The 24,961-nt window shown below is 48.2% G+C and overlaps 1 protein-coding gene and 1 pseudogene across 2 annotated transcripts in view; both read right to left on the bottom strand.

The window, feature by feature from the left end:
- Nucleotides 1–1,262: 1,262 nt before the first annotated feature.
- ACSBG2 (acyl-CoA synthetase bubblegum family member 2) overlaps nucleotides 1,263–24,961 on the bottom strand; it is a 38,940-nt gene continuing 15,241 nt past the window's right edge. The window contains exons 6-13 of one of the 2 annotated variants that reach the window (XM_008050423.2): nucleotides 18,966–19,115; nucleotides 18,111–18,278; nucleotides 13,605–13,786; nucleotides 12,787–13,020; nucleotides 11,137–11,354; nucleotides 5,701–5,848; nucleotides 5,019–5,182; nucleotides 1,263–1,336 (exon numbers count right to left, since the gene is read on the bottom strand). In XM_008050423.2, coding sequence (XP_008048614.1) covers nucleotides 1,263–1,336; nucleotides 5,019–5,182; nucleotides 5,701–5,848; nucleotides 11,137–11,354; nucleotides 12,787–13,020; nucleotides 13,605–13,786; nucleotides 18,111–18,278; nucleotides 18,966–19,115 — 1,338 coding nt within the window. Of the gene's footprint in view, nucleotides 1,337–5,018; nucleotides 5,263–5,700; nucleotides 5,849–11,136; nucleotides 11,355–12,786; nucleotides 13,021–13,604; nucleotides 13,787–18,110; nucleotides 18,279–18,965; nucleotides 19,116–24,961 lie in introns of both variants that reach the window. The other variant, XM_008050421.2, reaches the window with a different exon arrangement.
- Nucleotides 9,254–9,523, bottom strand: LOC103251797 (annotated as a pseudogene).

Below are 24,961 nucleotides of genomic sequence, written 5' to 3'. Positions count from 1 at the left end.
AGTCATGGAGGTTCCCTGGGAAAGGACGGGGGGGATGGTGGGTGCCCCTGGGAAGTTCAAGTCTCCATCTCTTACCATCTCTGTAACGGGCCAACATACCTCATTCTTTGGGTTCCTGACAAGCAGAACTTCCCCCATCAAAGTTCCTGACAAAAGACCTTCTTCCAAATAAGCCACAATGAAACATTTGGGTGTTTAATGAAAAACTCTGGTTCTGGATGGGAGGATGGCCCCCTGCCTCAGAGATGAGTAGAAAAGGCTGGCTGGGTGTAGTGTCTCAGGCTGGGTGCAGTAGCACATGCCTGTAATCCTAACACTTTGGGAGGCTTGCTTGTGGCCAGGATTTTGAGATCAGTCTGGGCCACACAGTGAGATCACCATCTCTACACAAAATTAAAAAACTAGCTGGGTGTGGTGGCACATGTCTGGAGTCCCAGCTACTCAGGAGGCCAACGTGGGAAGATCACTTGGATCCAGGAGTTCGAGGCTGCAGTGAGCTATGATCATACTGACATAGCAAGACCTCATTTCTATCAAAAATTTAAAAATTGGCCAGGCTTGGTGGCTCAGCCTGCAATCCCAGCACTTTGGGAGGCCGAGGTGAGTGGATTGCCTGAGCCCACAGATTTGAGACCCATCTGGGCAACATGGTGTGACATCGTCTCTACAATAAATAAAAAACTAGCTAGGTGTGGTAGCACGTGCCTGTAGCTCCGGCTACTTGGAAGGCTGAGGTGGAAGGATCGCTGTAGCCCAGCAGGGTGGCTGGGAGCATGCCACTGCACCCCAGTCTGGGCAACAGAGTGAGACTCCAACTCAAAAAAATAAATAAATAGATGGATAATTTTTAAAATAGACAGGTGTGGTGGCACGTGCCTGTAGTCCCAGCTACTTGGCAGACTGAGGCAGGAGGATCATCTGAGCCCGGGAGGTTGAGGCTGTGGTGAGCCTGCACTCCAGCCTGGGTGACAGAGTGAGACCCTGACTCAAAGAAAGAAAGAGAGAAAGAGAGAAGGGGGAGGGGAGGGGAGAAAAGGCAAGAAGCACAGCCAGCAAAATTGGTGACCAACCGTGAAGGAGCTTGCATACCCTACCATGACCCTGTAGAGTGAGCACAGGTTGAAGCCAAATCTCACTGCAGGCAAATGTGTGTGCATGTGCGAGTATGAAGGAGCTCCCTGCTGAACCCATCCCAGGCATGGCCCAGCAAAGCCCAGCAAACTGAAGCTTACCATCAGAGCAGCCAGGAGCAGCTCTACCAGTCAGTGGTAGAAGTTGTCAATTTGCTTTCTGTATTTCTGGATTATGAAATGTCTCTTAATCTTTGATGATGGACCTATCAAGAAAGGAAAAATGGGTTGGATAGCAGAGATGGAAGAAAATTCCACACGCCCTGTGCATGACCAGTCAACGGGATCCCATGACTGGCGCCAGGCTGGGCGGCTGGCCATGCCTGCCACTTTTGCCATCAGTATCCAGGGGATCACAGAACCTCCATGTCGCCCTCGGGGCTGTGGTGAGGATTCTGTGAGCTGGAAGGTGGGGAGCACGCTGCAATCTGTGCCTGATGTGAACTGCGCACTCAAGGGAGGAGGGACACCATCACCACTGCAACACCACCACCCCCATTTTACAGGAGAGGAGACTGGTGCACAGAGAGGGCCAGATACTCTGAGGTCACCCAGCAAGTCCATGAAGGCTTCAACTTGGGAATTAATTATCTGCTGCACAACCCAGGATATGCATGGCCTCTGAATCACCAGGGGCTTTGGAATTCCCTCAAGGTGTCTCAAACAACTCTGTACAAGGACTGTGTTTTCTAGTTTCTTTCTTTTTTTCCCCTTTCCTTTCTTTTTTCAAGAAAGGAAAAATGGGTTGGGTAGCAGAGATGAAAGAAAATTCCTTTCTTTCTTTCTTTCTTTCTTTCTTTCTTTCTTTCTTTCTTTCTTTCTTTCTTTCTTTCTTTCCTCCCTCCCTCTCTCTTTTTTTTCTTTCTTTTGAGTAGGAATCTCACTCTGTTGCCCAGGCTGAAGTGCAGTGGCATGTTCATGGCCACCACAGCCTCAGCCTGCTGGGCTCCGGCGATCCTTCCACCTCAGCCTTCCAAGTAACTGGAACTACAAGCATCCGCTACCACACCTGGCTAATTTTTTGATTTATTGTAGAGATGAGGTCTCACCAAGTTGCCCGGGCTGGACTCAGATCAGTGGGATTAGGCAATCTTCTCGCCTCGGCCTCCCAAAGTGCTGGAATTACAGGCTGAGACACTGAGTCTGGCCCCTTTCCTCTTTTCTTTCTTTCCTCCCTCCCTCCCTCCCTCCTTCCTTCTCCTCCTCCTCCTCCTTCCTCTTCTTCTTCTCTCTCTCAACAGGGTCTTGCTTTTTCACCCAGGCTGGAGTGTGGTGGCGTGATCATAGCTCCCTGCCGCCTTGAATTCCTAGGTTCAAGTGATAGCATCCTGTCTCAGCTTCCCAAGCAGCTGGGACTACAGGTGCACACAACCACGCCCAGCTAATTTTTTAAAATTTTTGTAGAGATGAGGTCTTGCTATGTGGCCCAGGCTGGTCTCAAACTCCTGGCCTCAAGCAATCCCCCCACCTCGGTCTCCCAAAGTGCTGGGATTACAGGCATAAGCCACCACACCTGGCCTGTGTTTTCAACTTAGAGAGACCAAGGCTTGGAGGGACAAGTCAATTCCTTGTGGGGAGGGGACAGGATTTGAACATAGGTTGTTCAGTGCCACAGGCTTGCTTCTGTTCTAACTCCCTTCCATCCACACTGTCAGATTACAGCCAAGTGCTGGGAGCAAGCCCCCAAGAGAGGACGATGATAGAATCCCAGGACCCCCACCCTGGAGTGAGCCGTTCCCTCACTGGGGAAGCTCATAAAGAAGATAGTTCCTGCCAGGCTCGGTGGTTCAGCCTGTAATCCCGTGCCTTGGGAGGCTGAGGTGAGTGGATTGCCTGAGCCCTCGGGTTTGAGACCCGCCTGGGCTACTTGGTGAGACCTCATCTCTACAATAAATCAAAAACTAGCTGGGCATGGTAGCACGTGCCTGTAGTTCCAGCTGCTTGGAAGGCTGAGGCGGAGGGATCGCTGGAACCCAGCAGGTCGAGGCTGCAGTGGCTGGGAGCAGCCACCGCACTCCAGTCTGGGCGACAGAGTGAGACTCCAACTCAAAAAAAAAAGAAGATAGTTCCAGATTCTGTTGCATTATGGAGACAAGAAGACAGGCAGGTATAATAGGGGTGCCCACAGGCTACAGGATGATCTGCCAAGGGAGATGGCCAGCTGCTTTAGCCAGCATGGTCAGGGAAGGCTGAAACCATCCCTAGACACTTTATAAAATTAATCAAAAGGTAGGCCGGGCATGGTGGCTCACGCCTGTAATCTCAGCATGGTAGGAGGCCAAGGTGGGAAGATCTCTTGAAGCCAGGAGTTCGAGACCTGTCTGGGCAACATAATGAGACCTCATCTCTACACACAAAATTTTAAAAAATTAGTCAGGGGTGGTGGCATGTGCCTATAGTTCTAGCTTCTCGGGAGGCTGAGGTGGGAGGATCACCTGAGCCCAGGAGGTCAAGACTACGGTGAGCTGTGATCATGCCACTGCACTCCAGCCTGGGTGACAGAGTGAGACCCTGACTCAAAAAAAAAAAAAAAAAATTAGGAGAAAAGGAAGGAGAAAAATGAAAATAAACCAAACCTGCAGTGCATTCAGCATGAATGATGAGGTCAGCCTGCTCTCTGAGTCACTTCCTCGTGGCTGTTTAGGGTGAGGGTTGGGGTTGCCCCAGAATCATGGAGACCCTGTCACAAGATACAGTTCCCCTAACTGCTCCAGAGATAACAGCTTGAACATGAGAAAACGTGATGTTTTCCCTCTGAGCTGTTCTCTCAGGTCCTGCTTAGCAGTGAAACTACTGATATCAGCTGGTCTGAAGGGACCCACGAGGAGGCAATTGACCAAAGCATGCGTTGTCCACATGCTGATGACGCCACCCCATGCCCTGACCAACCAATGACCTCAATTGTCTAGCCCTTTGCCCTCCATGGTCCTCTGAAAATGCTCAGCCCAGAACTCCTTGGGGAGATGAACGTGAAGTTTCCTCCCATCTCCTCTCTCGACTGCCATGAAATCAATACATTCTTTCTCTGTTACAAACCCTGCCGTCCCAGTGTGTTGGTCTGTTCCTTCCTGCACAGTGGGCAGGAACCCAGTGGTCCTGTTACAAGGCTGCTCTGAGGAAGTGGCCTGTAGGGTAAAACCTGGACAATGAGAAGGAGCCATCTGGGCAAAGAATTAAGAGGGAAGAGCATTGCAGTTAGAGGGACCAGTAGGTGCAAAGGCCCTGTGGTTGGACCAAGTCCAGAGATTGCGGGCACAGCAAGAAAGCCCGCACAGTTGGGGCAGAGAGAACAAAAGAAGTCAGCAAGAGAGAGATCCTACAGAGCTAGAGTAAACTATTTTTTTTTTTTTTAATTTTTCATAGAGTCTCACTATGTTGCCCAGGTTGGTTTTGAACTCCTGGCCTCAGGTAATCCTCCTGCCTTGGCCTCCCCAGAGCTGGGACTACAGGCATGTTCCACCACACCTGACTAATTTTTGAATTTTTTGTAGACACAAGGTCTTTCTTTGTTGCCCTGGCTGGTCTCAAACTCCTGGGCTCAAGAGATCCTCCACCTCAGCCTCCCAAAGTGCTGGGATTATAGGTGTGAGGCACTGTGTCCTGCCAGGAGTTTGGATTTTATTCCCAGAATGAGGGATGTGTAAGCCCTGGAGCAAAGAGACACGTGTGTGTGTGTGTGTGTGAGAGAGAGAGAGAGAGAGAGAGAGAGAGAGAGAGACAGATTGAGAGAGAGGTCAGGGAGAGCTGGGATCCAACTAGCTGGAGGTGGTGGCATCCCTGTCCTGGCCCCTGGCTGGCCTCATAGACCCATAAAAGAGCACATCTCCTCAGCCCACGTGGCCCCAGATGCTAACAAGGGCTCAGCCTTCCAGTGACAAGGCCACTCACCCAGCTCTCCGCCAGAAATGGAAAAGTCCTTCTCCAGAATGACCCACTTCTGAATCCGCACGTTGGAAATGGCCTCCTGGTTCACGCTGTTGATGCCCTCCTGGATGGCCTTGTAGACCAGGGGATCTTTCAGCTTCACGATCTCGGTCACAGTGGATGCGTGGCTGCCCAGGCTCCGGCAGTAGTTGATGGCCTCCAAGGTCAGCTGGTCCAAAGGTTCTCCACTCATCGGGTCCATCTCACACTGCCCCAGGACACCCCTGTCACCACCACACATGCTCCCCCGGCCAGCACCCCCACCTCCTGAAAACCATGCAGCAGGCTTTTTTTTTTTTTTTTTTTGAGTCAGGGTCTCACTCTGTAGCCCAGGCTGGAGTACAGTGGCATGCTCACAGCTCACTGCAGCCTCAACCTCCTGGGCTCAGGCGATCCTTCCGCCTCAGCCTCCCAAGAAGCTAGAACTCCAGGTGCATGCCACCACACCCAGCTCCGTTTTTTTAATTTTATTTTTGTAGAGATGAGGTCTCGCCATGTTGCCCAGGCTTGTCTCCAACTCCAGGGCTCAAGCCATCTTCCTGCCTTGGCCTCCCAGAGTGCTGGGATGACAGGTGCGGGCCACCACGCCCAGCCCAAGAAGTGGGCCTTGTACCTGGGGTGAGGTCAGGCCACGGTCTCCCCAAACAGCGTTACCTTCAACGTCAGCAAGATGCTCAGGAAATGCATCTTATCTCCCACCAACAGGGCATTACTGACAATGGGGATCTTCCTCTTCACCAAGTTCTCGATGGAAATGGGGGACACCTTCTCGCCACTGGCAGTGATGAGGATTTCTGGAACAGAGCTTGGCTTGGTACCTGTCCAGTCATGACGATATGAATCTCCCCACCCCTCGAGGTTCAGAAGGGCCGACACTGGCGTCGCCAACACCCACCTAGAAAGCCCCAGAAACACAGGAGGATCTGCTCCTCTTCCCACATCTGCTTTGGTTTTTTAAGAGATGGGGTCTCCCTATGTTGCCCAGTCTGGTCTCCAACTCCTGGCCTCAAGCGATCTTCCCACCTCAGCCTCCCAAAGTGCTGGGACTGCAGGCATGAGCCACTGCATCTTAATGATTCATTGCCTGGCCGGGCGTGGTGGCTCACGCCTGTGATCCCAGCACTCTGGGAGGCCAAGGTGAGAGGATCATTGGAGTCCAGGAGTTCAAGACCAGCCTGGGTTCGAGACCAGCCTGGGCAACTTGGCAAGACCTCATCTCTACAATAAATCAAAAATTATCCGGGCGTGGTGACACGTGATTTGTAGTTCCAGCTACTCGGAAGGCTGAGGCGGAAGGATCGCTGGAGCCCAGCAGGTCGAGGCTGCGGTGGCTGGGAGAGTGTCACTGCACTCCAGTCTGGGCGACAGAGTGAGACTCCAGTCAATAAAATAAAATAAAATTAAAATAATTCATTGTCTTTTTCTTCTTCATCCCTTTGCAACCTCAACAGAATCGAACTCCAAGGTCTGGACCAGTGGCTCAAAGTGCCTGTAATACCAGCACTTTGGAAGGCCGAGAGGGAGGATCGCTTTAGCCAAGAGGTTCAAGTTCAATCTGGGTAATAGTGAGACCTCATCTCAACTTAAAAAAAAAAAAAAGCCAGGCATGGCAGTGCACAACCTGTAATCCCAGCTACTTGGGAGGCTGAGGCAGGAGGATCACTTGAGCCCAGGAGTTCAAAGCTACAACGAGCTCTGCAGTGAACTTTTCTTTTTGTAAAAGAATCAAATTTCAGTCTTACCCCGGGGTATGGGTTGAATCTCTGATTCTGGAGATTCTAAAGGTTGTTCTTTCATCCTGAGATGGCTGCCTCTTTCTGTTCCACCCGCCCAAACTGTCTGCACCTTGTCCTGGGATCTATCAAAGTCACCTTCACCGTGCTTGTTACTGCAGTAACAAGGGTGTAACTTTTTTTCCCCTTCTATTATTTATTTTTCACTAAAGAGTTCTAAATTCACTAAAGAGTTCTAAACTCTTAAGGGGTGCAATGTAATTTTGTAAAACAATTTTATATGGTTCACAGTTAGGAGACAAACCCAAGAAAATGTTTCTGAATAGATAGGACTCTTGCTATTACTGTCAAGTGAAAAAGGCCTCACAATTAAATGACAGATTGTTACATATCTACCTAACAAGAGAGGCAAACTGATACTACAAGCAGCCAGAACAACATAATTAAAATAGAATTCCAAGTTTATATTAATAGAGCAATAAGTTAATTAAAATCAAGATCAACTGAACTTTCTATTTACATCAGCTCAGACAGCCCAAGAGGAAAAGAACTCTATTTTATTTTATTTTTTTTTTGAGTTGGAGTCTCACTCTGTTGCCCAGACTGGAGGGCAGTGGCCGCTCCTGGCCACCGCAGCCTCGACCTGCTGGGCTCCGGCGATCCTTTCGCCTCAGCCTTCCGAGTGGCCAGAATTACAGGCGTGCGCTCCCACGCCTGGCTATTTTTGATTTACAGTGGAGATGAGGTCTTGTCAAGTTGCCCAGGCAGGTCTCGAACCCGGGCTCAGGCAATCCACTCACCTCGGCCTCCCAAAGTGCTGGGATTACAGGCTGAGCCACCGAGTCCGGCCTGAGGATATATGCTTTTAATTACGATGTAGACAGGACAAAAGCAGATTTGGTAATCTGTAAGTAATGTCATTATACATAAATTGGCAAGGACATTTGAAGAATTTAGGATCTGTTTTCCATTTTATCTAAATGCACCCTGCACAGGGTGTCTTTCAAAGGAGAAAGAATTTTTTTTTTTTTTTTTTGAGTTGGAGTCTCACTCTGTCACCCAGACTGGAGTGCAGTGGTATGCTCATGGCCACCACAGCCTCGATCTGCTGGACTCCAGCAATCCTTCTGCTTCAGTCTTCCAAGTAGCTGGAACTACAAGCACACACCACCACGCCTGGTTAATTTTTTATTTATTGTAAAGACAAGGTCTCACCAAGTTGCCCAGGCTGGTCTTGAACCCATGGGCTCGGGCAATTCACTCACCTCGGCCTCCCAAAGTGCTGGGATTACAGGCTGAGCCACCGAGTCCGGCCTGAGGATATATGCTTTTAATTACGATGTAGACAGGACAAAAGCAGATTTGGTAATCTGTAAGTAATGTCATTATACATAAATTGGCAAGGACATTTGAAGAATTTAGGATCTGTTTTCCATTTTATCTAAATGCACCCTGCACAGGGTGTCTTTCAAAGGAGAAAGAATTTTTTTTTTTTTTTTTTGAGTTGGAGTCTCACTCTGTCACCCAGACTGGAGTGCAGTGGTATGCTCATGGCCACCACAGCCTCGATCTGCTGGACTCCAGCAATCCTTCTGCTTCAGTCTTCCAAGTAGCTGGAACTACAAGCACACACCACCACGCCTGGTTAATTTTTTATTTATTGTAAAGACAAGGTCTCACCAAGTTGCCCAGGCTGGTCTTGAACCCATGGGCTCGGGCAATTCACTCACCTCGGCCTCCCAAAGTGCTGGGATTACAGGCTGAGCCACCGAGTCCGGCCTGAGGATATATGCTTTTAATTACGATGTAGACAGGACAAAAGCAGATTTGGTAATCTGTAAGTAATGTCATTATACATAAATTGGCAAGGACATTTGAAGAATTTAGGATCTGTTTTCCATTTTATCTAAATGCACCCTGCACAGGGTGTCTTTCAAAGGAGAAAGAATTTTTTTTTTTTTTTTTTGAGTTGGAGTCTCACTCTGTCACCCAGACTGGAGTGCAGTGGTATGCTCATGGCCACCACAGCCTCGATCTGCTGGACTCCAGCAATCCTTCTGCTTCAGTCTTCCAAGTAGCTGGAACTACAAGCACACACCACCACGCCTGGTTAATTTTTTATTTATTGTAAAGACAAGGTCTCACCAAGTTGCCCAGGCTGGTCTTGAACCCATGGGCTCGGGCAATTCACTCACCTCGGCCTCCCAAGGCACGGGATGACAGGCTGAGCCACCGAGCCCGGCTCAGAAAGATTTTTTTTAAAGTATCCGGTAGCATGTATTATACTGCATTTCTAGGTAAGGTTCTTTCCTTGATATCCCATGTAACTATTTAAAAAGATATTTATGCAAACTGAAAACACCAACAGAAAGAATTCAATATGTTGCGCTTTCATTACTGAAAATATTGGTCCCAAAAGGTGCTTTTATAAAATTATTTCCCTTTCATGCATGGATTGCTACTTAGCTAATCTTCATCTGGGTCAAGATCAGGGCTAACATCCGTGGTGAGTCCGAGATTTAAAAAAAAAAAAAAAAAAAAAGCATAGAAAGCCAGTAGCAGCGCCAACATAGCTGCAAGTACAAGGCCAACTTCCTCTATGCCTATCGCTGTTTTCTTTGCTTTGAATTTGGTTGCTCATAAAATAGGTTTGGTTTTTTTATAATCCTATTTACCAATTTGCTTTCTGTACTGATCAACAGGAAGTTTTACAATAGAAGCATCTTTTTTCCCCATGTTTGACCTCCAAAACTCCCGCTTGCGTTGTGTCCTTGATGCTACGAAGTCTGAACTCTAGAGAGTTTGCCAAGGCAAAGTCTTTACAGAGGTTGCTGTGCTTGCATCACTGGTAAATTCAATTCCAGATACCAAAAATAATACTCTTGGTTGATTTTCTTACTGTGACGGTTGCACTCTGAGTTTTTGTTGTTTCAAAAAATTCCAAGAAGGAGTCCTACCCTCTCAGCTCTGCCAAGACAAGGGCCGATAAACTTCGTGCCAGGCTGAAAATGTTGCTGTCCACGGCTCTCAACAATGGTGTAACTTCGTCGTGGAGTAAGACACCCGGATGTTTCTTTGGGGAACTACTCTCTACTTTTTTTTTTTTTTCCTTAAGAGACAGAGCTGGTCTCACACTCCCAGCCTCAAACAATCCTCCCGCCTCCACCTCCCAAAGTGCGGGGACTTCAGGCATGAACCACCACACCCAACCCTGAAGCCTTCTTGCTGCAAACGGGAATAGCCCCTTTAAGAAGCACAGGAGAAAACTCAATCGGAGAAGGATAAAGAAGCTCCCTGTGATATCATTTTTTTGCACCTGGATCCAGCCATGACCGAAGCAGACCCTATGAACTTTTCAGTTATGTTGAGCCAACCGTTTGCTTTTTAAAAAAACTCAAATCCACTGAAATCCATCTTAAATGGCTTTGAGTCCCAAAGTGTCAAGTGTTCTCTATCAGGGATTAGAAAACTACGGCCCATGGGCCAAATCCAACCCGCCACCCGGTTTTGTATGACCAAAAGCTAAAAACAGATTTTGTGTTTTTAAGTGGCTGGAAGGAAATCAGTCAAAGAATATTTGTGACACATGCAAATTACATGAAATTCGTACGGGCATGTGGCCACGCCCATAACTTACTTGTTCGCAGCTACTTTTGTGCTACAAATTGCAGACATGCATAGCTGTGATGGACATGTGTGTTTTGCAAACCCAGAAATGTTTGCTATAGGATCCTCCACGGGACACGTTGGCTGATCCCTGTTTTGCCTTACTGCCTGTGATCCTCCCTTAACCCTTATCACTCGATAGATGAATTATTATCATCCTCAAATGACGGGAAGAAATGAAGGTTGCAGAGCTTGTCTTTCTCAGGTCTGTCGACCAGCTCTGTTGAATGGTTCTGGGTTGTACAGACTGGGGTGTCCCTGCCCAGTCCTTTGTGGAAGGTGGGGAGCTGGGAGGCCCTTAAACGTTCAGGGTGGGCCTGCTTGTAGGAGACCCCTGCAGAGCCCAGGCCACCCCCGACCCCCATCCTTGGTATCTTTTTTTTTTTTTTGACTCGGGGTTTTACTCTGTCACGCAGGCTGCAGTCCATTGGCACAGTCAAGATTCACTGCAACCTCGATCTCCTGGGCTCAGGTGATCCTCCTGCCTCAGCCTCCCAAGTAGCTGGGACTACAGGTGTCTGCCACCACACCCAGCTAATTTTTCTTGTAGAGACAAGGTTTTACTACGTTGCTCAGACTGGCGTGGAACTCCTAGGCTCGAGTGATCCTCCCACTTCGGCCTCCCAAAGTGCTGGGATTACAGGTGAGAGCCGCCAGACCTGTCCCCCCTCCTCCCTTGGTACCTTTGATGCGGCCGGTGATGTAGAGGAAACCCTGGCTGTCCAGCTGACCCAGGTCCCCGGAGTGTAGCCAGCCTTCCTTGTCAATGGCCTCCATAGTTTCAGATTCATTCTCCAGGTAGCCCATGAAGATGTGTCTGCCCCAGATACAGACCTCACCGATGCCATCCTTATTCGGCTGGGACAGCATGTTCTTACACCCCGTCAAGACCTTGCCGCAGCTGCTGGGGCACAACAGTGGGGAAACTGAGGCTCAGAAAGATAGTCACTCTCCTCGGGTCAGCCTGGATCTGCTCAGCTGGTGCAGGCTGACAGGCTCTGCCCATCTCCCCCAGGGCCCAGTGGACATAAGCAGGTGTCTGTGGAAGTGCTTAATCCAGTGAGTCAGATGCCCACACGCTTTGTGAACTGGGATCCCACTGGTGGCACTCACTGGGGGGGAGAAAAAATGGCTGGAAAAAATGGCTGGAAAAAAATCGCCGGGCGTGGTGGTGCTCGCCTGTGGTTCCAGCCACTCGGGAGGCTGAGGCAGAAGGATCGCCGGAGTCCAGCAGGTCGAGGCTACTGCACTCCAGCCTGGGCGACAGAGTGAGACTCCGACTCAAAAAAAAAAATTAAAGATGGCTGGAATTTGTCCCTTTTTTCCAGGAGTGGGATAGCGTCACTGATTTTCAGGGTAGGGCGACTCTTTGATTTGAAAAAAAAACTGTAGTGTGACTTTGGATCCTGCTAAAGCGGACTCAGAGGCAATTATGGAGTGGAACGTGGAGAAACTGGGGAATAAGTTCCCTGCAAGGTGCAGTAAAAGGTAGGAGATGGTTTTACCAAATTAGGAAGATTTTGTTCTTTTTTTTGAGTTGGAGTCTCACTCTGTCGCCCAGCCTCGACCTGCTGGGCTCAGGCAGTCCTTCTGCTTCAGCCTTCCAAGTAGCTGGAACTACAGGCACACACCACCATGCCTGGCTAATTTTTTGATTTATTGTAGAGACAGGGTCTTGCCAAGTTGCCCAGGCTGGTCTCAAACCCTTGGGCTCAGGCAATCCTCTCGCCCCTGCCTCCCAAAGTGCTGGGATGACAGGTGCGAGCCACCGCACTGGCTAGATTTCATTTATTTTTTGCTTCCTCGGTTTGTACTTTGGGAAGATGGCTGGAACCTGGACCATTGGAGGGTCCCAGGCATGAGAGAGGAAGACAGATTTGCAAGATGGTGGCAGGAAGGGCCAGGGAGAGCCATGCCAAGGAGATTCGGTGAGGGAGCACGGCTCTCAAACTCAGGGTCAGACTTGGCTTGGATAGTCTTACTGTTTTGATCTCGCTGGGTTTAACCCTGCAGCACGGTATGAGCTGACTTGGGGGGGAAGCCGGGGATGGCCCATGCGGGTGTTTAAGTGGGAGGCTTATGGAGATGAAGGGTCCCGAGGTCACAGGAGGTGAACTTAGAGGCAAGTGACAAAGGGGTGGGGGCCAATGGAATGTTCTGGAAGCCCTTCCTCTTGCCTGGGGGCTCTCTGACAAATCAGGGCTTCTCAGCTGGGGAGTGAGGGTCATTCCGGAGACACCAAGTCAGGTTTCCTGCGAGCCCAGAGGCCTACCTGTCTTCGCCACCCTGACCCCGTGTCGCCGGAGAACCAGGGGTCGGCCTGGGGCTCGTACCTGAGAAACCTGTAGTTAGTCGGGCTGGATAGCGTGTGAGGTCCCGAGCTCTCACTCAATCCATAGATTTCGCCTATAGGTATGTCCAAGCTGAAGAAGAACTCTGCAGTCTCTTGGGAGAGAGGGGCAACGGCACTGATGAAATTGTGGCAGCGATCCAGGCCCAGGGAGTGCTTGATTTTACTGAACACGAGATTCTTAGCTATGTTGTAGTTCACGGGAGTGTCATACTTCCTGTGAACAAAAAAGCCATCAAGGCCAGTTGAGGTGGCTCACACCTACAATCCCAGTGCTTTGGGAGGCCAACGGGGGAGGACTGCTTGAGGTCAGAAAGTTCGGAACCAGCCTGGACAGCATAACAAGACCTGGTTGCCATAATAATAGTAATAATAAGAATAATAACAACAACAAGAAGAAATCAAAATATTAGCCAGGTGTGGTGGCATCTGCCTATAATCCCAGCACTTTGGGAGGCTGAGGCAGAAGGATCACTTGAGGCCAGGAGTTCAAGACCAGCTGGGCAACATAGCGAGATCTCATCGCTACGAAATATACACAGATGAGCCGGGTGTGGTGGCACACACGCCTTTAGTTCCAGCTACTCGGGAGGCTGAGGCATGAGGATTGCCTGAGCCCAGGAGGTCAAGGTTGCGGTGAACTGTGACTGTGCCACTGCACTCCAGCCTGGACGACATAGTGAGACCCTGACTCAAGAAAAAAAAAGTCATCAAGTCAAAAGAGGCAGAAGGGACACACTGGGGAAGGTCATGCCACCTCCCCCACTACCCTCCCATCTCGCCAGACCTCCCCCAACCTACCCCGACATCCTTTTTGTGCTGATCTTGAAGCCAACGTGTCTTGCCCATATAAACACCTTCTTCCTCAAGTTGGAGCACTTGGTATTATTTTCCTTTATTGTCGCATGCAACTTCTCCCAAACTTGGGGCACCCCCATGAAGGCGGTGGGCCTCACCTCCCGCAGAGTGATTAACAAGGTGCCCTGCAGGGGACACAGCTGGGTTAGCCACAGCGACACCTTCCACTGACCACAGACCCCTGTCTCCTCTGATCCAGCCAACTCTGCCCATGACCCTTTGCTGATCGGACCCGGGTGGATTCCTGACTTAAGGGAGACAACCCATTGGCTGGCCGGTGGCCAATCATATGGTTTGCAGGGATTTGGCGAGAAGCATTCACTGGCCAAATTATTTATTTGTTTGTTCGTTTGTTTAGCTCGTTCACTCATGTGTTTTATTTTTTTGGTAGAGACGGGGTCTCACTATGTTGCCCAGGCTGGTCTTGAGCTCCTGGCCTTAAGCAATCCTCCCGCCTCAGCCTTCCAAAGTGCTAGGTTTACAGGTGTGAGCCACTGTGGCCTGCTGGGTCAAATATTTTTGGAAGGTAATATAATGGTACTATCAACATTTTTTTTTTTTTTTTGAGTTGGGATCTTGCTTTGTCATCCAGGCTGGAATGCTGTGGCACAATCACGGCCTACCAGCAGCCGTGACTTCCTGGGTTCAAGTGATCCTCCTACCTCAGCCTCCCAAAGTGCTAAGATTACAAGTGTGCACCACCATGCCTGGCCTATCAACATTTTAAATGCAACCTGGCCACTTCACATCTGTGGATAAAGGACTTGTGCTGAAAGACTCGGGTACACAGAGAAACAAACTCATGATGTTTCTTTGAAGCATGATTTTGTAATAGAATGGAAATAGTTTACATGTTCAGACGGGGGAATTGGCTAAAGAAAAACTGTGGTCCAAGCATGCAGTGGAATATTATTCAACCGTTAAGAAAGATGCAAGGCAACCCCTTCGGGTTCCCTCCCACTGTGGGAGGTTTTCTGTTCTCTCAATAAATTCTGCATTCTTTTTTTTTTTTTTGAGTTGGAGCCTCACTCTGTCGCCCAGACTGGAGTGCAGTGGCCGCTCCCGGACACCGCAGCCTCGACCTGCTGGGCTCCGTCGATCCTTCCGCCTCAGCCCTCCAAGTAGCTGGAACTACAGGCGCGCGCTACCACGCCCGGCTCATTTTTTGATTTACTGTAGAGATGAGGTCTCACCAAGTTGCCCAGGTGGGTCTCGAACCCGCGGGCTCAGGCAATCCACTCACCTCAGCCTCCCAAGGCGCGGGATTACAGGCTGAGCCACCAAGCCCGGCTCCTGCTTTAAAAAAAAAAGAGGAATGCAAGATTGTCCCTCAAATTCATCTGTAGGTTTAATTGCACTCCTTATCAAAGTCCAGGCAGGCTTTTCCAAACAAATCAAGAAACTGATCTTATAAACAATATAGAAATACCAAAGACTAGAATAGTCAAAGCAATTTGGGGAAAGAAAAACAAAATCAGAGGACTTACTCTATGATTTTAAAATGTATTATAAAGTGGGGTAATTAGCTATCCTGGTATGCCCAGAATTTAAAGCATTCAGATTTAAAACGGGGAGAGTCAGTCGAGCATGGTGGCGTACACCTGTCAATCCCAGCACGATGGGAGGCCAAGACAGAAGGATTGCTTGAGATCAGGAGTTTGAGACCAGCCTGGGAAACATAGTGAGACCCTGTCTCTCTTTTAAAAAGTCAAACAATGGACCAAGCATGGTGGTGTGCACCTGTAGTCCCAGCTACTCGGGAGGTTGAAGCAGGAGGTTCGCTTGAGCCCAGGAGGTGGTGGCTGCAGTGGGCGGTGATCGCACCACTGCACTCCAGCCTGGGCCACAGATGGAGACCCTGTCTCAAACATACAAACAAACAAACAAAAAAAAACCTGAAGAAGTCCCAGGCAAACCAGGACAAGTTGGTCATTCTACAATAAAGCTAGTGTCATCAAATCACTGTGGTTTTGGCGAGAGGACAGACACACAGATTAGAGGAACTGAGTAAAAGATCCAGAAACAAAATCTTAGATTTATGATCAATTGATTTTTCAACCAAAGTGCCCAGGAAGTTTATGAAAAAGCTATTCATACGCAAGAGGAAAAAAAGAGCTTAGCTGAGAGCCTTATTTTTTAGCACAAAAATTAACACAGAATGGATGCTGGCCTTAAATAAAAGAGCTAAAACGAAAAGATTTCTAGAAGAAAATCTCTGTGGCTTTAGAGTAGATAAAACTTTCCTAGATAGGATACCAAAAGTAGAAAGTAAAACATCAATAAAATGGACTTCATAAACGTTAAACACTTTTTACTCTTCGAGAGACAATGCAGAAGACAAAACCACAAGCCACAGAACTGAGCTTCTGCAGATCATATGTTTGCAAAATCATAAGTTCGATAAAGGATCTGTAATCAGAATACATAAGAAACACTTAACACTCAACAGTTAGATATGCAGTGCAAAATTTTGGTTTAAAAAAATTTTTTTTTTTTTTTACTAGAGATACCAGCACAGAAGGAAGAACCACGTTTTTGTTTATTCATTCATTCATTCATTTAAATAGAGATGAGGTCTCACTATGTTGCCCAGGCTGGTCTTGAATTCCTAGGTTCAAGTCATCCCTCCAACTCGGCCTCCCCAAGTGCTGGGATTAGAGGCATAAGCCACCACGCCCAGCTCGGAGCCACATTTTTTAAATGGATAAAACATCTGAACAGATGTTTCCCCAAAGAAGATATACAAGCCAGGCATGGTGGCTCACGCCTATAATGCCAGCACTTTGGGAGACAGAAGTGAGAAGATTGCCTGAGCCCAGGGGTTCGAGACCAGCCTGGACACCTTGGCGAGACCTCGTCTCTACAATACATGAAAAAATTAGCTGGGCATGGTGGTGTGCGCCTGTGGTTCCAGCAACTTGGAAGGCGGAAGTGGAAGGATTGCCTGAGCCCAGCAAATTGAGGCTGTAGTGGCCATGAGCGTGCCACTGATTCCAGCCTGGGTGACATAGTGAGACTCTGACTCAAAAAATAAAGATATACAAATGGTCAATCAACATAAAAGATGCTCACCATCATTAATCATTAGGGTATTGCAAGTTAGAATGAAGAGATATCACTTTGCACCACTAGGAACGGCTATAATCATTATTATTAAAAACAGATAATAAAAGTGCTGGTGAGGATGTGGAGAAACTAGAACCTTCATTCACTTCTGGTAGAAACATATAAGGGTGCAGTCACTTTGTAAAATAGTCTAGCAATTTCTTAAAATGTTACAAAACCCTTTTCACTCACTGTTCAGATGACAGGTTCTTTTTTTTTTTTTTTTTTTTGAGATGGAATCTCACTCCATCACCCAGGCTGGAGTGCAGTGGCATACTCATGGCCACCGCAGCCTTAACCTGCTGGGCTCAGGCAATCCTTCCGCCTCAGCCTTCCAAGTAGCTGGAACTACAGCGTGTGCTGCCATGCCCGGCTAATTTTTTTTTTTTTTTTAATTTATAGTAGAGACAAGGTCTCACCAAGTTGTCCAGGCCAGCCTCAAACCTGCGGGCACAGGCAATCCACTCGCCTTGCCCTCCCAAAGTGCTGGGATGACAGGCTGAGCCACCGAGCCCGGACCAGGTGACATGTTCTTAATTTTCACAATCTTAAGCGTTGATAAGGATGTGGGAAAATAAAAACTTTTCAGGTCCCATAGGACCTGAAAGTACTTATTGGGAAAGTACTTATTGGGAGCCTGCTACATTTTAAGCACTGAGCGTGAGGAATTTAAGTGACTGAGAGCAGCCAAGGAAATCATTTAGCCGAGAACTACGTGGCAAGGAGTCAGCCATGCAAAGAACATGAAAAAGAAATTTCTAGAAGGGAGTACAAAGGCCTTACGATTTAGTCTGCTTGATGGAGCATGTGGGAGGCAGAATGATAGCCCCCCCAAATATGTCTACAACCTGACCCCTGGAGTCTGTGACTGTCATCTTTCATGCCAAAGAGGGATCTGCAGATGGGGTTAAGAATGTCCTTTTTATTTTTTTATTTTTTTTAATTTTTGAGTTGGAGTCTCACTCTGTGGCCCAGGCTGGAGTGCGGTGTTTTGGGAAGAAGGACTACTGACTTAAAAAACAAAATACACACATACACACCTCACTTTCAGTACCATTTGTGTCTTTGTCTTGGGTTGTTCGGTAGTCAACCTATACCACCATACACGGATACCTCGACTTGAATAAAGATAAAAACTAAAAGAATGTGACCAGCTATGTTAAAAATTATTTTCTTTGGTCAGCTGTTTTTGATGCCACTAAAGGGAGGGTAAGAGGAAGGTAGAGAAAAAAATTCTTAGACCCAGGCCTTCGCAAAATGTTTATTGAATGAATGAACAACCATTTCCTCACCTAGCCTGTCCTAGAGAAAGCAGTGGGATCCCAAGGCCGCCTTCATTCTTACCCTGAGAGAGTCTGGCTGAGCAAAGTATGTGAGCGCCCCAACCTTGATGGGTAACCAGATGTCCATCAGCTGCGCTGCAATGTGGCTAAGGGGCAGATAGCTGACGACCACCTCCTGCTTTTCCTTCAGTTCAATGTCCCTTGCCACTGCCCCGGCCATCCATGTGATCTAGAACACAAGAGGTGACCCAGGATGCCTCATCCTTGCTGGAAAGCTATTTTCTTTTATTTTTTTAGAGACAGGGTCTCACTCTGTGGTCCAGGCTGGAGTGCAGTGGTGTCATCATAGCTCACTGGAGTCTCAAACTCCCAGGCTCAAGTGATCCTCCTGTCTCAGCCTCCAGAGTAGCTGGGACAACAGGCATGTGCCACCATGCCTGGCTATTATTTTAAAATTTTGTGTAGAGATAGAGGTCTTGCCTTGTTGCCCAGGAAGTTCTCGAACTTCTGGTCTCAAGCAATCCTCCCACCTCGGCCTCCCAAAGTGCTGAGTGGAAACCACCACGCTTGGCCTACAGATATTAACTCATTTCGGCTTCAAAACAACCCACGAAGTAGAGACTGTCCTATCACTCCCATTTGACAGATGAGGAAACGGAGGTTTGGAGAGGTTAGCTGTCTCACCCAAGATCACAGAGCCAAGCTTTGGAATCTAGTCCGCTCCAGAGACCTTGATTTCAACCCCTGTCCTCTGCTCCTGCCCCGCCCCTGGCTTTGAAGCAATAATACAACTCTCTGGCCCCCAAAGGTGAGGGAGCCACTGAGTGCTGGACCCCTAAACACCACCATGACTCTGGAAGCCAGGACAAGAGACAGCCTGAAGACCACCACTCCGGAACTAGGGGCTTTTGCTTACGTTGTCATGGCTGAGCATGACTCCCTTGGGGTAGTTGGTGGTCCCGGAAGTGTAGACAAGCACAGCGCACTGATTAGCCTTCTGGCTTTCGATGATCTGATCCAGCTGGGTGTCGGGGATGCTGTTGCCCAGGTCCATGAAATCATCCCACTGGGGACAGAACAGACAAGCCAAGGATGAAGAGACAACCAGGAATCCCCTTCCCCAGCCAGACCTTGTCCTGTCAGTTTTTCCCAAAGCATAACCCCACCAAAAGCCCACTTCACAGTGTCACCTTAGATGGACCACTTAAGCTCCCTGTGCCTCAGTTTCCCCATTGGCTTGTGTTTGAGAGTTGGGGTCTCACCCAGGCTGGAGTGCAGTGGTGCGATGACAGCTCACCGCAGCCTTGACCTCCTGGACTCAGGCAATCCTTTCTCCTCAGTCTCCCGAGTAGCTGGGACTACAGGCACACGCCACCAGGTCCGTCTAATATTTTTTAAATTTTTTATTTGTGTAGAGTTGAGGTCTTCCTATGTTGCCCAGGCTGGTCTCGAACTCCTGGGCTCAAGCAGTCCTCCCACCTTGGCCTCCTGGATTGCAGGTGTGAACCACCTCACCCAGACAAGTTTCCTCATGGTTAAAAATGGAAATGATATCAGGACCCAACTTCTTGGGTTATTCTAAATGGTAATGGACTTAATATAAATGCTCAGAATAGTAGGGCCTGGGGTAAGTGCTCTATAAAGTTAGATAAAATTTTTGTTCACTGCCTTCCAAATTCCATTCCCCACCCCTAACGTCTTACTAACAAGTTGGATGGGGCTGGATCCACCCAGAGATCCAGAGGTCAACCCTGATTGGTTAAAGCCAGAGTGTTCCAACAACTTGGAAATCAGTGATTGGATCAGGTGTGGACATGTGACTTCAAGTGGTTCAATCACAGTGAAGATGGAGACAATTCTTCGACACAGACTGTGGACGTGAATGAGTCAAGATGCAGCCTCAGGAGGTTTTTTGTTTGTGTTTTCTTTTCACCCCTTCCTATAATCTGAACGCTTAGGAGGTTTTGATCTGTCCCAGGATATGTAGGGAAGCAAGGGCACAGCAGACCCAAGAAATCGAGAGAGCAAAATAGAGTCTAGGGTACGGTCTTTGAGCCCCTGGTTCCAGCCGTGACTGAAATCCACATCCTAATCTGATTCTTTGTTGCACAAGCCATTGTTACTTGCATCCAAGAGCATCCTTACTGATCTAGATACATGATTCTTTGTTGCACAAGCCATTGTTACTTGCATCCAAGAGCATCCTTACTGATCTAGATACATGATTCTTTGTTGCACAAGCCATTGTTACTTGCATCCGAGCATCCTTACTGATCTAGATACATGATCTCCCTATGGTAGATAAGGAAACTAAGGTTGGGGCTGGTAGGTTACTTGCCCGAGGCCACACAGCAAATCAACAGAGGAACTAACATTAAAAACCAAGACAGCCAGACCCCAGAGCCTGTGCTGTGAATAGAACTTGGAAACCTCAAGGTGCACTGTTGGGTTTGATGGACTGAGGATCACATGGAACCTGCAGAAATTCTACCACTGAACCCCCGACAAGGCACTGGATGAAAGTGATGTGTTCACTTCAAGCTGGAGGGTCCTCAAAGTCCTCCAGAAATGGCAGTGTGCCTGCCCGGGGTGATGTTGGGCCCATCTGAGCAGGAAGGGTGAAGATGAGAAGAAGAATGGCACAAAGCCATTAGGGATTCCTGTCCTTTCTCTGAGAGATGCCTCAAGATCTCCCCAAAAAAGGTGCCCCCTAAAAGCTTGTAGAAAACCCCACCTTCGGCCAGGCGTGGTGGCTCATACTTGTAATCCCCGCACTTTGGGAGGTCGAGGCGAGAGGACTGCCTGAGCCCAGGGGTTCGAGCCCAACCCGGGCAACTTTGTAAGACCTCGTCGCTAAAAAAATTTTAAAAAATTAGCCAGGCATGGTGGCACACACCTGTGGTTCCAGCTACTTGGAAGATTGAGGCAGAAGGATCGCCTAAACCCAGCTGGTTGAGGCTGCTGTGGCCATGAGCGTGCCACCGACTCCAGCCTGGACAACAGAGTGAGAGTCCAACCCAAAAAACAAAACCCACCTTCAACACCCACAAATGACTGAATTAGGGAAATCACCACACCCAAGGTGGTCCAATCTTAAGCTCTCTCTTGGAAATCTGGGGTTGTTCTCAAGTCTGATGGCTATATGGTCACCAGGCATCACACTCTACCCAGTGAATTGTCTTATTCTGTCATTTTTTCCCCAAAAATATCATTTTTGAGTTTCTCGGTCTTTCTTTTTCTCCCAGTTCTAATAAATGTGGGACTTGAGCTGAATCTTAAAATTGGAGGTTCTAGCCAGGTGTGGAGGCGCACGCCTGTAGTCCCAGCTACTTGGAAGGCTGAGGCAGGAAGATCGCCTGAGCCCAGCAGGTCAAAGCTGCAGTGGCGGTGAGCGTGCCACTGCCCTCCAGCCTGGGCAACAGAGTGAGTCTCTGACTCAAAAAGTAAATAAAATAAAATTGTAGGTTCTACACTGTCTTGCAGAAAAGTAGATACTATTCTATGTCACTGTCCCCTATAAATCAGTGTCCTTAATCAGGAGTGATTTCTCCACCCCAGGGAACATCAGGCAATGTCAGAAGACATTTTTGTTTTTTTCAGCAGGGGTTGGAAGGGGTGCTCGTGGCATGTAGCCGGTGGAGGCCATGCACATTGCTCAACTTCTTCCAGTGCCCGTGACGGCCCCTAACAGTAAAGAATAATGTGCCCCAAATGTCAGCAGCAATGAGTCTGAGAAACTCTGCTATAAGTGCTATTTCTAACCCCCTAAAAATCTATTTTTTTTTTTACTTGTTCTTTAAGAAATGGGGTCTCACTATGTTGCACAGACTGGAATGCAGTGGTATGATCATAACTCACTGCAGCCTGGAACTCCTGCTCTCGAGTGAACCTCTCACTTCAACCTCTCCAATAGCTGGGTCTACAGGTGTGCCCACCATGCCCAGCTTAAATGCATCTTTTAAGTTATCCAAGGTTTAAATGCTTAAATATATTCATCGTGGTCCTACTATGAACATTCAAATGGGCACTGCTGTTTTTCTGAAAGGCATGAAAGCTCAGGTGTTTGGGTTGGCCAGAAAAGATTACTGACACCTTGTTTTCTCTACTTGCAAGGAAGACAAAATGAACAAACTCTATGGCTTCTCAAGACTTCTTATTAGAATAATGGGCTTGAGACTCTAATGTCATGGAAATTAAAAAGAACTTGGTGTGGTCCCTCACAAACTTCTTGCTCAAGCTTCTGTAAGATAACTACATGTATCCTTAAAAAAAATTGAACAAACAGCCAGGTGTGGTGGCTCACACCTGTAATACCAGGACTTTGGGAGGCTGAGTAGGGAGGATTGCTTGAGCCCAGGAGTTTGAGATCAGCCTGGGCAACATAGCAAGACCCTGTCTCTACAAAAAGTTTTAAAAAATTAGCTGGGTGTGAGGGCATGCACCTGGCATCCCAGCTACTGGGAGGCTGAGGCGGAAGGATTGCCTGAGCCCAGTAGGTCAAGCCTACAGTGAGCCGTGATCGTACCACTGCAATCCAACCTGGGCAACATAGTGAGACACTGGCTCAAAAAAAAAATCTTGATTACCAAGTGTATTTTGTCCCTCCCCCCTTAAATTGTGATGTAAGCAAAGTCTTCACCCTAGTCCTAGTCTGGCAATGGGGGTTCCTTCAGTATCTTTCTCCATCTCTGGGTGTTTTCTCCATATGACCTTTCTGGCATGGTGACTTAAGGATCCCTGGACTTACTTGGTGGCTCATATCTTAATAGAGAATGGAGAGAGAGAGAGAGAGAGAGAGAGAGAGAGAGAGAGAATACAGCAGTCGGAAGCTATCTTGCTTTTCATGACCTACTCTTGGAAGCCACATGACATCACTTCTGCCATTCTCTGCCCATCAAAGCCAAACCAAAGCTCTGCCAGGGATTGGGGGGGGAACAGACTCCACTTCTTACTGAAGGAGAGGCAGCATCCCTGAAGAGTGTGTGACACTGTAAATGTCATTACAGTCATTTTTGGAAAATATATCTTGCTGCAAGGTATTTTAGAGTCAGATGTTTGGTTGCAAGCAACACAGACCCCTTTAAGCCAAAGAAGAGTTTTTTTTGTTTGTTTGAATGTTGTTTTTTTTGTTTGTTTGTTTTTTGTTTTTGAGTTGGAGTCTCACTCTGTCGCCCAGACTGGAGTGCAGCGCCCGCTCCCGGCCACCGCAGCCTCGCCTGCTGGGCTCTGGCGATCATTCCACCTCAGTGAATGTTGTTTTTAAGTTAGAGTCTCACACTGTCACTCAGGCTGCAGTGGCACGATCACGGCTCACTGCAGCCTCGATCTCCCAGACTCAGGCAATCCTTCCACCTCAGCCTCCTAAGTAGCTGGGACTATAGGTGTGTGCTTCCATGCCTGGCTAATTTTTTAATTTTTTTGTAGAGATAGGGTCTCGCTGTGTTGCCCAGGCTGGCCTCAAATTTGTTACTCAGTCGAGTCTCGAACCCCTGGGCTCAAGCAGTCTTCTCACCTCAGCCTCCTAAAGCGCTGAGATTATAGGCATGAGCTCAAGATAAAGAATATTTTAATGAATATTTTTATTTTTATTTTTTTTGAGTTGGAGTCTCACTCTGTCGCCCAGACTGGAGTGCAGTGGCAGCTCCCGGCCACCGCAGCCTCGACCTGCTGGGCTCCAGTGATCCTTCCGCCTCAGCCTTCCAAGCAGCTGGAACTACAGGCACGCGCTACCACACCCGGCTAATTTTTGATTTATTGTAGAGATGATGTCTTGCCAAGTTGCCGAGGCGGGACATGAACCCGCAGGCTCAGGCAATTCACTCGCCTCGGCCTCCCAAATTGCTGGGATTACAGGCTGAGCCACTGAGCCTGGCCTAATGCAATATTTTTAAAGTCACTATCAAAGCAAAAAAATTCATGATGAATAAATTATCATCATTTTAAATAAAGATAGGCTGCAATAGAGCTGTTGAGTCCAAGTCATAGGACAGCCTGCAGCAAAAGAAAAAAATGTGCATTTCTACATACATAATTCAAAATAGTCAATGGTTTCAATAAAAATATTACTGATGACGTTGTAGTTATTAGAGCCAGGAAAGTAAAGTTATAATAAATTCTGACTTGGGTGAAAGGAAAATATTTAAACTTAAAATAATGTGAGTTTTAGCACATCTAATTTTCATTTTTCCAGTATATTTTTCAATTACTTTAATGTTCTAAAAAAACTTAGAAACAAAATTATCATCGTTTTCAGCCAATTTTGGAGGTGATTTGTTACCCAGCAATAAATAACCAGAACAGACACTTTGCCATTATTCAGCCCCTTCAAGCCAGAAAAGAATGCGTCCCAAAGGCCCCACCCTCTTTTGCTCACCTCCCACTTCCTGTGAAAGGCCACACCCACTGCCTGTGCAAGGACCCACCCACTTCCCTGGCCAGGCCCCGCCCCCCCTCCCTTTTCTCACCTCCCACTTCCTTTGAAAGGCCCCACCCACTTCTCTGGCCAGGCCCAGCCCCCTCCCTTTTCTCACCTCCCACTTCCTTTGAAAGGCCACACCCACTGCCCTTACAAGGCCCTGCCCCTCCCTTTGCTCACCTCCCACTTCCTTTGAAAAGCCCCACCCACTTCCCTGGCCAGGCCTCACCTCCTACCTTTGCTCACCTCCCACTTCCTTTGAAAGGTCACACCTACTGCCCTTACCAGGCCCCACCCATTTCCCTTGGCAGGGCCCACCCCCTCTCTTAGTTCACCTTCACCTCCCACTTCCCTTGCTAGGCCCCGCCCACTTCCCCGTGCTAGGCTCCACTCTCCCTTTGCTCACCTTCCACTTCCTTGAAGGGTCAGGCCCACTGCCGTTGCCTGGCCCCACCCCCTCCCTTTGCTCACCCTCCACTTCCTTTCAAAGACCCCAC

This window comes from Carlito syrichta, unplaced genomic scaffold, assembly GCF_000164805.1.
Source record: "Carlito syrichta isolate Samal-C Ts95f unplaced genomic scaffold, Tarsius_syrichta-2.0.1 Scaffold145391, whole genome shotgun sequence".
Classification (NCBI taxonomy): Eukaryota; Metazoa; Chordata; class Mammalia; order Primates; family Tarsiidae; genus Carlito; species Carlito syrichta.
Note: the sequence above shows the minus strand (reverse complement) of the source record. Positions and strands in the feature narration are given on the sequence as shown.